The sequence below is a fragment of the Clupea harengus genome, chromosome 18 (genome assembly GCF_900700415.2).
Source record: "Clupea harengus chromosome 18, Ch_v2.0.2, whole genome shotgun sequence".
NCBI lineage: Eukaryota > Metazoa > Chordata > Actinopteri > Clupeiformes > Clupeidae > Clupea > Clupea harengus.
Window position 1 is genome coordinate 24,670,109 of NC_045169.1, and position 13,052 is coordinate 24,683,160.

Below are 13,052 nucleotides of genomic sequence, written 5' to 3' on the forward strand. Positions count from 1 at the left end.
ATTTTACTTTTACCGGATCCCGTAGGAAGGACGTCAAAAACATCTTTTCGATCGACAAATGCCTTGATGGCGTTTCTCTGTTCCTCTTTCAAAATGAATGCGCTGTAGATGTCTTCTAAAACAGACTCTAATCTAAACATTTCAGCTCTCCAGCGGCAGCCATGTTTGTTGAAAACGAATTCAACCGAAACGCTTTTTGGTGATGTGGTTGATTACTTTACTGTTGATCATCTGTCCATCATCGTATAAAGCCCGCCCTGACAATTTGATTGGTCTGGTCAAGTTTTTGGTCGGGCATATTTTCTCCCCAACGGAGCAATGCCAGACTGAACTTCCAGACCTAAAATGTTGTGGGCGGGGCTAAGTCTGGCATCCAGGCTACTGACATGCTGCATTGATAGAGAATTTTTGTACACAATTGGTGAATTTCGTCCATTGGGCCACTGCAAACTGGCAAGTTTCAACATCTCAATAATGGCTTAAGCTCAAGTTTTGAAGTTTGGTATGCTTATACTTGACTACATCTCCTGAAGTTCCATTTGGATTGCTAGATAACATAGCCACCAACGGCTATTAAAAATTCAGCAGCCAATACATGCTAATAAATAGAAGCTATTAATTAAAAAAATCAGCCATGAGATGTCGCTGCAACATGTTTCCCTCTGTTCCTTGGTTTGGTTTGGTTTGGTATCGCGTGGTTTGGTCTATCTTCAAAGTGTTATTAGTTTTTAAATTCTTAAGTAACCTTAAGAAACTTCATATTTTCTTCTTTCATCTCCTTGAAGTGCTCAAATCATTCAACATTTCGCTACTTGGGGTAGTTCGAACAATCTGCTTGGACCCAGATGACCATTGCTTGCAGTTATATTTAAATGTACGTATTCTCATGATAGTGTATACCATCCTGTTATAAATGTTGATACTGCTACGCCTATATGTAACATTTACTCTACATTTAGTACTGTATTCAAACATGGTCTGGCCGTTAACTAATAATCCTACATTTTATATACGTAGACATGGATATTTTCCCAAACTTTGTGAATAAATGGCAAGAACCTTAATACAATGAAGCTCATATTGTTACATTAAGGTCAATCTCAACCTCATATTTGCTAGACAGGTCTCAATATTGAAGAACGTAACCCACACCCTATCAGCATACAGCCACCACATCCACAAACTATAGTTTTTTACATTTTCCCTCAGAATAAGATATACAACAAACGTTTTAGTCTATTGTTGCTAGAAACATATTCGTTCAAAATAACACACTTAATTCTTTTTCATTCTTGCACGTTCTGCTGCGGGTCACATTGCGCACCGCAATGGTGGTACGTTTAGTTTTTCATGCTTTCCATCGTCGTAAATACTGTAGTCTAGCATTTGTTTTGTATTTTACTTAACCCACTAAACACTGAAATTTGCAATTGTACCAAATAAATATAAAATGTGCCATTTCTGTGCGGTTTTGTGTCAGAATGAGAGAAGAGTTTTCTTTACCTTGTGCTTCGTTTTTGGTCGCTTGTACCATGTCAGTCGTGTAGCAGCATCCGTTGTTAGCCATCTCCTCTACGGTGTTCAGCAGCTTCTCCAACTGAACGCTGTTGCTCCTGTACTCGTGCTTTTCGTTCCAGCGTTTGTTGTCGATCACGTGGCAGCGGCCTCCACACTTTTGAACCAACTTCTTCAGATCCTCACTCTGATCGACAAACTCCTCAATGGTCTGATCTTTGGCCAGCTGGTCACCATGGGTGAACAGGACTACAGCATGACTGAAAGTGTCTTTGCCAAAGATTTTTCCGACTTGAGAAACAATTTCTTTCTCTTGGGCAGTGTATTTGCCCACTCTGAGCACAATGATGAAGGCATGAGGCCCTGGAGCACACTGGGAAACAGAGGCCTTCAGCTCTTCCGTCAGCTGTTCCTCGGTGAGCTTCGAGTTGCAGAAACCAGGGGTATCGACAACTTTGACTCTTCTGTCGCCATCATCATTTTCGTTCATCTCATTGTGTTGTGTTCCAGCTTGCGTGCCCTTTGAGACTTGGAAGAGCTTGTCTTTGAGGATAGAGTTCCCAGTGCTGCTTTTGCCATCCCCAGTTTTCCCAAGGAGCACAACCCTTACTAGAAAGACAAATACAGAGGAACTTGTATTAGCATCACTTATGAACTACTTGGAATATCATTAAAAAGCTCCAACATAATCATGTCACATAGCATACTCTACAGCCTTTATGAAAGATCTTCTGTTGTACATTAAAGTTTTAGGTGGAACCACTTTGATGTAAATAGAAAGGTTTGTTTCTACATGTCAGTGCCAATTCAAATTCTAAGAGTCATTCCAGAGCACTGAGCATGTCAATACCTTTCTTCATAGGTCAAGTTACCATTCTAGAGTACTGTGCATGTCAATACCTTTCTTCATAGGTCAAGTTACCATTCTAGAGTACTGTGCATGTCAATACCTTTCTCCATAGGTCAACTTACCATTCTAGAGTATTGAGCATGTCAATACCTTTCTTCATGGGTCAAGTAGGCATCATTCCCAGGTAATCGTAGTTAGCTAGCTAGCTACATACCATGTACAATCTTACCAACAAAAGTGAGCATGTCACATCCTTGTTGACAAACATGACATCATATTTCTTTAATGTAATAGGTGTTTACATTTCCAGTGTGTATGTATGTTTTTGCACAATGCGATATTCTGTTGTTCGTACTGATTGTGAAAAGCGTAGAAAAAATGTGTATGTTTGTTTTTGTCATAGTTATCATACAAATGACCCTGTATGTTATTTGTAGTTTACCCTGTGACCTACGACACCTACTTCCAAGTATATGTTCTTATTATGTTCCTATCGGTCACGAACACCATGAGGTGCTAGCTTAGCCTTGTCTATATTTTGAGCTGAAGCAATATGCCGAAGGACATTTAGATTGTGCACTGCACTGTTACTTCAATTGCTCTCAGTGGTGTCCTCATGTTTGCACAACCTAAAGGCAACACTGGAGCCAGTAACCAAGACTGTGTGGAAGTGTTGATGTTCTGCTAGCTAGGCTGTAGTACCACCTGGTGGCATTTTCACTGAAATGGCCTGCCCCTTTTCAATTTTCCCCACATCTTACCAAAGGGATAATTTAAAGTGCTTTTACTGGTGATGTATCATGGTTTACACTCTTTTTACGAGAAGGAGTTGGCTGATTTTGACTCTATTATTGACTATAATATTTTTTTCATGTGTTTTGTCATTTTGTGGCATTATTATGATTACGATAACTACTATTATTGTTGTTGCCATTTTAACTGCCACTAATATGTATACTTTTGATATTCTAATAATCATAATAGTAGTAATACTAACTAATAGTAATTCAATAAAATATGTTTTTTTTTTTCTGGAATATATTGCATATTAGTCTTAGTAGGGCAGGTTATTCACTAACATTTGTGACCTTCAAAGCAAAGACACAAAATCATGATAATTTCCCAAAACATAATTTAAACATGTTTTCAAAAAACCTCCTTAAAAACCCCTGCCATTATGGATAGAGCAAAGCACAGCTTGCAGAAACCAAGACAGAGACTATAAACATTACAGAGTGCAGTGACCTGGATTTCCCCTCAACCCACTCCCCTGAATAACAGAGGTCTCTCTCTCTCTCTTTCTCTCCCTTTCTCTCTCTTTCTCTCTCCTTCTATATCTAATGTTCTCTCTCTCTTCCTCTCTCCTTCTCTATCTAATGCTCACTCTCTATTGCTCTCTCTCTCTTTCTCTCTAATAATCTCCTCTCTCTTCCTCGCTCTCTTTCTCTCTCTCTTTCTCACTCCTCTTTCTTTCTCTCTCTATCTATCTTTCTCTCTCTCTCTTTCTCTTTATCTAATGCTCTCTCTCTCTCCTCTGCACCAAGGCTATAGAGTGCGGGACAGGCAGCCAGTGAGTCAGGAAAGCCTTCCACTCTTTGTTTACCACGTCATCCATCACCACGGCAACCAAGCATTCAGTGTTGCCTTGGGACATAACTCTGTTAGTGGGCTGAGCAGATGACTGCAGTCTGAAGGCAAGGCTTACCTAAATCATGTGGAGACAATTATAGTTTACGTAATGTTTAAAGGGACCAGGTCCTTTTAAAAATGGCAACACTCTGGGATTTTTTTTCTGTGTATAATAACTATGAGATACAAAAGTGGAAACCGAAGCACACTCTTGCCACTCGCATCATCTCAGCACACTCATTTTATGGTATTGTGAAATCCAGTTTAGCCACCCCCCACTCTGCCTGTGAGATTGCAACAGACTGCAGGGCCAACCCAGACAGGAGAAATGCTGAAGTGACACGCCTGAGCTAAGTCAATAGACCCTGGCACACCCTCTGGCAGTGAAGGGTCATGGAGAATAGCTTTCTCATTAAAGCAGAAAAATAAAGCAGAAAATAACACTACACAACTCCCACAGAATTGGACACACCCAACTGCAGTTCATAGGAACTATGCTGATGAAATTCTGGTGTTATTATTAGCTGAAGGTGATTCATTGTATAAACATCCACCATAGAATTTGGGTAGGTGCATTGCATATTTTAAGAAGTTAACCGTTTTTGCTAATTCTAGTGTAGAGCATGAGGTCTGCCTCAGTCATATTTCTATCTTGGATGACATTAAAGAAAAGAGATGCAGAGCAGTGTTCAAATGTATCTCGCTCTACTACAGTCAAAGGGCCTTGGCTGCAGACAGAGGGGGTGAATGCTGTGAAAAAAAACATATGGTTTGAATTATGGCTTCAGCTTTTAGGAGATGGAATCTATTTTGGACTTCCTCTTCAGTGCCTTAAAAAGCAATGTTTAGAGGAAGCAGCGAAAAAACTACCAGACGGTCTCAGTGGGGAGCACTAATGGCTATTTGCAACACTCATCATTATAGTATGGATCAGACTGGTTGCTTAGCAACACACAGGCTGCCTAGCAACAAGAGGTGACATTGAAGTAACTTGATCTTCGTCTGTGAGGGTCTCCTTTTGTGGGGAGGGGATTAGTCCTTCGCTGGTTGATGATGTGTTTTGTTTTACAGTATTTTCTGTCAGTTCAGACGTTTGGATATGTTTGCAAAAACACAATCAGGTCAAGTCTAACCCAGGTGGAATTATTTAATCTGAATCATGTCTAATCTGAATCTGAATCTTGATTTTAGTGTTTGTAGGTGTACTTTCCTTTCCTTTAAGAACTATGAACAAAAATTTACTCTGCCTCTCAATACTTTTTGTGAAATATAAGACACGGTCAACAAACAATGTTTTTAGATGCTTGGTTGGAAGAGCAGCAGATTTTCCTTAGAGGTTTATGTTTGTTGCTCAAGCAGTGCAGTTGATTATGAATGTAGGTTGTGTCTGGGGGCTATTACATCTGATACTAACATTGACTATTTCCTAGTTTGCCTAGTTGTTTTAGTACTTTGAGTATGTTTGACTTTTGTATTGATTCTGGTTTGTTTTGTATACCTGTTTGGGGTTATTGGAAAGAATCCCCATGTAAAATACATAATTATATATGGTTATAAGAATGCAACCATCTCCTGCACCATTTTTTCCCGACTTCACCATCGACTCCAGCAGTGTTAATTTCGTTGACGAAAACTATGACGAAAAATATTCGTTAACGACCTTTTTCCCGGGACTAAGACGAGACTAAGACGTGACGAAAACGGATCTTTATAAATAAAAACTATGACTAAATCTATTTTAACTTTCGTTGACGAGACGAGATGAGACGAAAATGTTGGTGGTTGACTAAGTCACAATTGGTTTTTTTTTCTAAACTTGTATGCACATCATTGGTTGAATGTTGCCCGGTCCTGTATCTATCCCTCCTCAACTCCCTGAGATGCCCCGACATGCAAGTGACGCCCTAACAGACGTTATGATGGCTGAAGTTCAAGCACTCGGTACTGGAAGAAAAATAAGAATAGATATCTGGACAGTCTTTAATTATAACTTGACAGAAAATAAAACACAATGCACCGCAATAACCGGAGAGAAACCTTGTGGCTTCAAAATAGGTGGGATGAACACAACAAGAGGCACCTGAAAGCGCACAAGACAACCCTGCCATTTATGCCAAGGTAAATTGAGCTAGTAACTGTCAATGATAATTAGCTAATGTTAACTAGTTATTAGAATATATTAGCCAACGTTAAGTTAACTTCAAAAGGGCAGTCGAGTGTATGTTGTGTCAGCTTGTACAACTAGCTAGTCATTTTCGATTGAAACCTCCCGTTTGGCTTGGCAAATGAGTTCCAAAACGTTTAGCTAGCTAACGTTAGCTAACTATGAGGTAGCATAGCTAAGTTATACTAGCTATCGATTGCTAGCTAAGTTATACTAGCTATGATAACTAGCTAGTAAACGCATTGCAGAATGGACTATAGGACAGGCCACGCATGACATTAATCAAGAAAAAATAAATGAATACGTGATTGGTTTACATATCCTTGTCTATTTATGCAATTGTTATTATCATTGCATTACTTTCAACTCTCAAACTATCTGTCTAGCTAAATATGTTGGTTATCAGATTGCACAGCAATTCATATGGAGGATATGTGGTTGATTTAACTAAGGCCAGGTAGGCATAGTAGTTGTATTGTGTTATCACATCATTTGAATCTTCAAAATCTAGACTTGATATTCTCTTATATTTTAATGATAATACTGTTAATTAAGTATTGCCTTAAAATTATTATTTACGTTGAATTCATTGGAATTCAGCTGTAGGCATATACTAGGAGATCTGTATTTTAGAGACTAATTGCATCCACAGTTTAAGTACTGCAAGCTTGACTATTATGCAGTTGTAGACACAACACAAGGGGTCCCCGCGCCTGAGAAGGGAAGTAAAGGAGTTTAATGTGGCTAAAATGTAATGAGACTTCGTCGACTAAAACTAGACTAAAATGTTCTGAGTTTTCGTCGACGAAAACTAGACTAAAACTAAGGAGGATAAAAATGACTAAAAGTGACTAAAACTAATATGCATTTTCGTCTAAAGACTACGACTAAGACTAAATCTAAAATAGCTGCCAAAATTAACACTGGACTCCAGTTAGCCCACATCCCAAAATGTGGGGTGGCTGCCTCAGTCCCTCACATGTCTATCTTTGAGGACTGATGCATCGTGGGTGGCAGACCAATGGGCTATCCTCGCACCCAGAGTTCAGAGGCACTGAAGGGAAAACATTTTGGCTGGAAAAGACGCAAAACTAGAAGAAGACACTCCAGAGAGATTAAAGCATTGAAAGACAAAGTTGTTGGTAAATATGACAGTTTTCCTGTAAATGGTCTGTTGAGTCATTTTGAAGTCATTTTGAAGTCAGTTTGAAGAGGACTGATGCTAAAAGAATGGGCTATCCTTGTACCCAGAGTTCATAATCACTGAAGAGAAACCATTTTTGGATTGGCCACGTTGTTGGCTGGATAAGACGCAAAACTAGGTGACGACACTCCAGAGAGATTAAAGCATCGAAATACAAACTCGACAAGTTAGCAAGGGACATGCTGAGAAAGCAATTTGAACGCAGAAAGCGTATTCAAAATAAGACACAACACTCACCGCGGACCCAAACAGAGATGATGCTTCATGGGAGAACTCAGAAATCCTTCAGAAGATAATCAATTCAAGACTAAAGATTGCTCTTCCACCATGCAATGACTGCAAAGTTGAAAATAAATGATCCTCAAACTCACAGAAGTGGCATGACTTGCATCACAGCATCCAAAACAGTCTTTGTCCGGAAAAATTCTCAAGAAGTATCGCCTTATCCATCGGGTTTATGAGTTTGGCTTGACTTACAAAACACTATGAGAAAAGATACGAAAACAAAGGATACCTAGATTCCTCCAGACCATTTCCTTGAGTTTCAAACGTTTTTGGAAAACAATGCAGGGATAACGACGATAGACAAGCAAGACACCATCACCAGGAAAAACTGAAACATCAAAGGATGACTCTGACCGATACTATGCAACACCTTCACAATACATTTATCCAACAAAACCTTAACATTAGACTTATTCATCCTTTTGTGCATTGCATTAATTCTACATTACATTTCCAAGAGCCTCAGATCGAAAGACATGTCAATGTCAGTACCATGAGAATGCAACAATGATGCATGAGGTCCTGAAGTCATTCAATGCTCTGGCAACCAGCACACTTGAAGAGACTTTCCAACTTGTGTGTTGTTCTCCAGCAAGTGAATCTGTGTGTTTTCCAACTTGTGTGTTGTTCTCCAGCAAGTGAATCTTGTCTGTTTCGTACCTGTTCCTGATGTCTAAACAAATACTCAGGTATTTCACCAGAGCAAGGGAAAGCACAGGTGGAGTGGAAGCAGTAGAAACGCATTGAGGAGCGAACAGAAGATGGAGCTCACTTTCACACCAAACTTGAGAAACACACAGATACTCCCTCAGAGGTTACGATGGTCTACCAAGACAAACTTGAGAAACACACAGGCACTCTTTCAGAGGTTACGATTGTCTACCAAGACAAACTACGAAAGGAGACAGCCACCCATGTCAACTTAGTTCAAAATCAAATCAAAATAAATTTAGCAATCCTCTCACTATGGGAAAAACCTCAGCACAATCTCAGAATGGAAGCGTGAGGATGCTAAAGCCATCTGGACCTATATGGATCAAATCAGGACAGACATTCATGCCAAGTTCCCAAAATATCAACACTGTCTATTTCTGGTCAGGATGGTCCAATCTAACAGTATAAAAATAAGAACAACTTTATCCTCCTCTGCGCTGTCCCTCTCCAGCTGGATTCTTGAATGCAACAATGGAATTTCGTCTCTATCGTAACAGTGTTAAATACCGTTCATGCGTGTTTACCGGCAAACGTTCGCGTTGTTGTGTTAATCCATTATTAAACTTAGCATATCGATTTTTTAACAGAATGGCCGATGTTTAACAAACTGTCCGATAACTGACATAGCTACTTTACATCACATGGCAAGGTGTGCCCCAGATGACGTTGAGGCAAAGTAAAAAGTGTTGTGCTGATGAGGTCGGGGACGTTGTGGATGGCAGAGCATTTCATGAGATGGCGTCCAGCAGCCTAAGTGGTGTCAAGCTACAATACGTCACCAATGATGATTTTCAGTCATATGACACTCTCCTTATGCAACCCCTGAAATCCATCTCAGGAACAAGGAAGTGGTAGCCCAAGGGTAGCCCATTAAGTGGTAGCCCAAGGGATCATCCAGTGTAGGCACATTTCATGTTTTTGCAGTGAGCCACAGGGATGCCAGTGTTTTTAGACCAAGTATCACACTTTTGATGACGCAGATCATTCTAGTGCTGTTGGACAGTCTAGTGCTGTTGAAGTGCAGAGTCCTCTGGCAATGCTAATGGAGGCCATGGAGAAAGGGCCAGTAGAGGACCTGAGGGCACAACAACTGGGATAGGCCCTGGTGACATTCAGAGTGGAGATTGGCTTGTTGCCATTTATGGCCAGAACTGGTGGCTGGCTAAAGTCTTAGCAATTGACCAAGAGCATCAAGATGTTAAAGTTGAAATTGTTTTCACCCTCATGGGCCAAAGGTTATTTTTTTTGCAAAAACAAGGACATTGAAATGATTGGTGTTTAAACTCCATCAACTACCTTTTTTTTCCATGAAAGTTTTCCAATACATATTTAAATGGTTGAGCTGTTTTTTATTTTATTTTGAATGATTTGAATTAGTTTATGCAGCATATATTTCAAAAGGTTGTGGACTTTACAAGTGGGTTCTATGTGCATTGTCTACTGCCTGATGTGTAACGTCCCTCTACTCTCTTGAGATGTGAATCCAAGAAAAGAAGGGTTTTGTAGTATATTTTATTCATGTCTTGCACCAACACAATATTTCTGAGAGTTAATTTGAAACTTTTTATAAAAAAATGTCCCTGTTCCATACAAGTTTGTCACCCCTGTTGATGCCTTGTCAACTCTATCAGATTATTATTTTAGAAAAGAAGAATATCTGTTTTCTTCCCTCAAGAATATTTTTTAATAGTCGTTGCATTTCCAAAGTAATTTTATGTTTCTAAATATCTCTGTTATGTTAATCTATACGACTTAAACGGCAATCATTGAAACAGATGTGCATAATTATGAGAACGAAGAAACGGTTAAGAGTCAAAATATCTGTGATAATTTCTCTAAAATTTATTTTGAATACAATTTGTATATGTCTGATGGTGTTGACAAAAATCAAGCACTGATCTAGAAAGCACGTAATTAATTAAAAAATGTTACAGCTGGCAAGTTGTTTCAAAACATGGTTACATAGCCTCATTTAACAAAGATACGTACATAGGTTTTGGAAATAATCCGAATAATTTTTTTTTGAAAATCTAAATATGTCATGTATTTATTTATTTTTAGGCTACATTAGTGAACCTGGCTAATAAGAAGCAGAGAAGGATGATCCATCAGCCATCCAACCGGAGTCTCCAGAGGTAATCGTTTGAGATCGTTGCTGACATGCTATGAAATGCTGTGCACCCACCACACAAACAGCATCTTTATGACAGAGGCAAACACATATTGTATTTGTATGTTTTGTATCCAAATGACTAAAACGTTGTTTCCAGAATTTTTGTTCTACAAGTTATTATCATTATTTTTCAATAGGACTCTTAGGCTAACAGACCTCTTCTTTATCACACGTGCCCTAGGTATGGCTAAAGAAGGGTATGTTTATAAATACAATTAATAATTTCATATTTAATTGTTTAACCCTTTAAAGCCTATGGTTCCAGACAAAAGTGCCTTTCCTGTGACATAATCATGTTCATAACTGGACACACCTTAATCTAGAATATGACGTCACACACAAGATATTATTGAGACATCTAAGGAGATCTAAGAAGTTTAAGAAAATCACACCTGAGCATAACTGTACATTAAATGGTTAGCTATGGTTAGCAAGAGAGAAATGGAATTTTACAGGCACTTCCACTATTTTACTGGTTATTGGTAGACTACCCGTCTCACTCCATCTTTCTTTGTTCCACATATATGTTTAACAAGAGAACAAAATCAATGATCTTCAATTAGTTTACATCCATAAGAGACTTTTAGCATTGCTTTTGTATTGGAATACTTGTGAGGTAAATCACCAAGGCAAAGTGCAAGCCCAGCACAAATGACATGGCAGTATTAACCCCTCATATGGAAAGCTTCTAATGATCAAAAAGCAGTACATTCATACATATATACATACATACATATTGAATATTTATGGAGTAACCAAAAAGAAAAATGTATAATGTTAGTAGCTATGTAGTATGGAGTAGCTATTTTACTGTACAGAGGACAACAAGTAGAAAGGACAATGCACTTACATTCCATGATAGATCTTAATTCTTCTCCCACAGCCAGAAAGAAGGATGGTTTTCAAATGAAAAAGGTTGGTAAATGTATTAAATAGCTAAAGATTTCTTGAGACCTACAGGGATCAAGAGGAGGATCTGCTAAGAGGTACTCCGTGAAATGTGTTTGAGAGAAAAAAGGAACTGAGGTATAAAATGGTGGGTAGGTTCTTATGCAAAAAAAAGGGGCTGGTCCTCTTGCAAGCACTTTCGCGGCAAGATTTCCCTCTAGCTGCGAAAAGGCCAAACAACACATCCACATCGCTGCTGTATCCCTACCTGATTCAGGATGAAATGTATGTAATTTTTGCTCAAAGCAGACCGACTGAAAGCACTTTAAATTTGTCACATTCAGTTTTTGGTCATACAGTCCAAATTTATAATACTTTTATTTAACTGTACATCAGCTGAAAGGGCTTTCACCCTCATGTATCTGAAAAGTGTACCAGTTATATGCTGTGGAAAGTGGCAAAATAAAGAAAACTGTTAAATTCTTGACAGTCCAAGATGTGTTTTGACCTACACAGTTGTCCATACTATTCCAGATGTTGCACACTTAATTTCCTGTTAGATCATTATAGTTTGATGAGCGATAGAGCACAATCATTCTGATATAATGTTGGGAAATTGCCAAGCAGCACAGGTGCTTCATATGCTCATAAATGGCAAAGGCAATACCTAGCATTGATACTCTGATGTCAGTTGCCTTCTCTATTTATATCTCGAAGAGAAAAAAAGTTTTGATGCAAGGTCATCGACCAATTATGCCCTTGGGCTTTACTTTATTCAGATTTCACCCGAACCTCTTTTTATGTTACTTCCAAAAAAAATTAGCAATAGAAAACATATGACTTCTATTCAAATGCCTGGCAATGCTAGCAGTTTTACCATCAACGCAAACTTACGTTTGCCTCAAAAAATCTGAACATCCAACTGCCTGTATACACACAGAAGGCTACTATGTTTGATTCTAATTTAACGTTTTGAATCTTGAATCTCTTGAACTACTTGCTGGATCAACTGAAACAGTAACACAATAATGTGTCAAAAAGCAAAGAATGAATCAAATGTATTTAATTTTCCTAAATACAAAAAAAAGAAAACAATTAAAAAAAAAAAACATTGTTTTGTGACTGTAATTCATAGTCTGCCAGACTGTCTTGGAATTGCATTTCAGGGAAAATAGCTATTCATACATTGAAGAGCTATGTAAACCTTGCTAACAGGTGCCACTAGTAGTCTGGGAATGCAGTTCAAATGTGTACGTATATTATCAAGGCCTCATAAGTTGCAGTAAAACAATGCTAAGAACTTAAAGTGATCCGATTTTTTCATGTAATGTTGAACATATATTTCCAACACACAAACCTATTTATCGTGGTACGTCACACATATTGTGTCATGTAAACATCTACCCAATACAATTTTAACTAAGGTCTGTACATTGCTTGCAGTGTAGGTAATCATTTTTGTTTACCGGTGAGCTGTGGGTTTAGGTGCCTTTTTACATCTGGTGACATTTCTGATATTTTCCTTACTGGTGAAACCTGGGTGTAGAGGCATTTATATATCACATAACTTTTAAATGTGTATTCTTTATAAAATATTTTGAGATAGTAGTAATCATTTTAAAACAGCAGG

At 38.4% G+C, this 13,052-nt stretch overlaps 1 protein-coding gene across 1 annotated transcript; it reads right to left on the reverse strand.

The window, feature by feature from the left end:
- Window positions 1–1,368: 1,368 nt before the first annotated feature.
- LOC116224610 (GTPase IMAP family member 7-like) lies at window positions 1,369–11,603 on the reverse strand. Its single transcript, XM_031584933.2, has 2 exons — window positions 11,385–11,603; window positions 1,369–2,124 (listed from the first exon to the last, which is right to left on the reverse strand). Exons 1-2 carry the CDS (start codon window positions 11,389–11,391, stop codon window positions 1,403–1,405), a joined length of 729 nt encoding a protein of 242 aa, XP_031440793.1. The 5' UTR covers window positions 11,392–11,603; the 3' UTR covers window positions 1,369–1,402.
- Window positions 11,604–13,052: the final 1,449 nt, after the last annotated feature.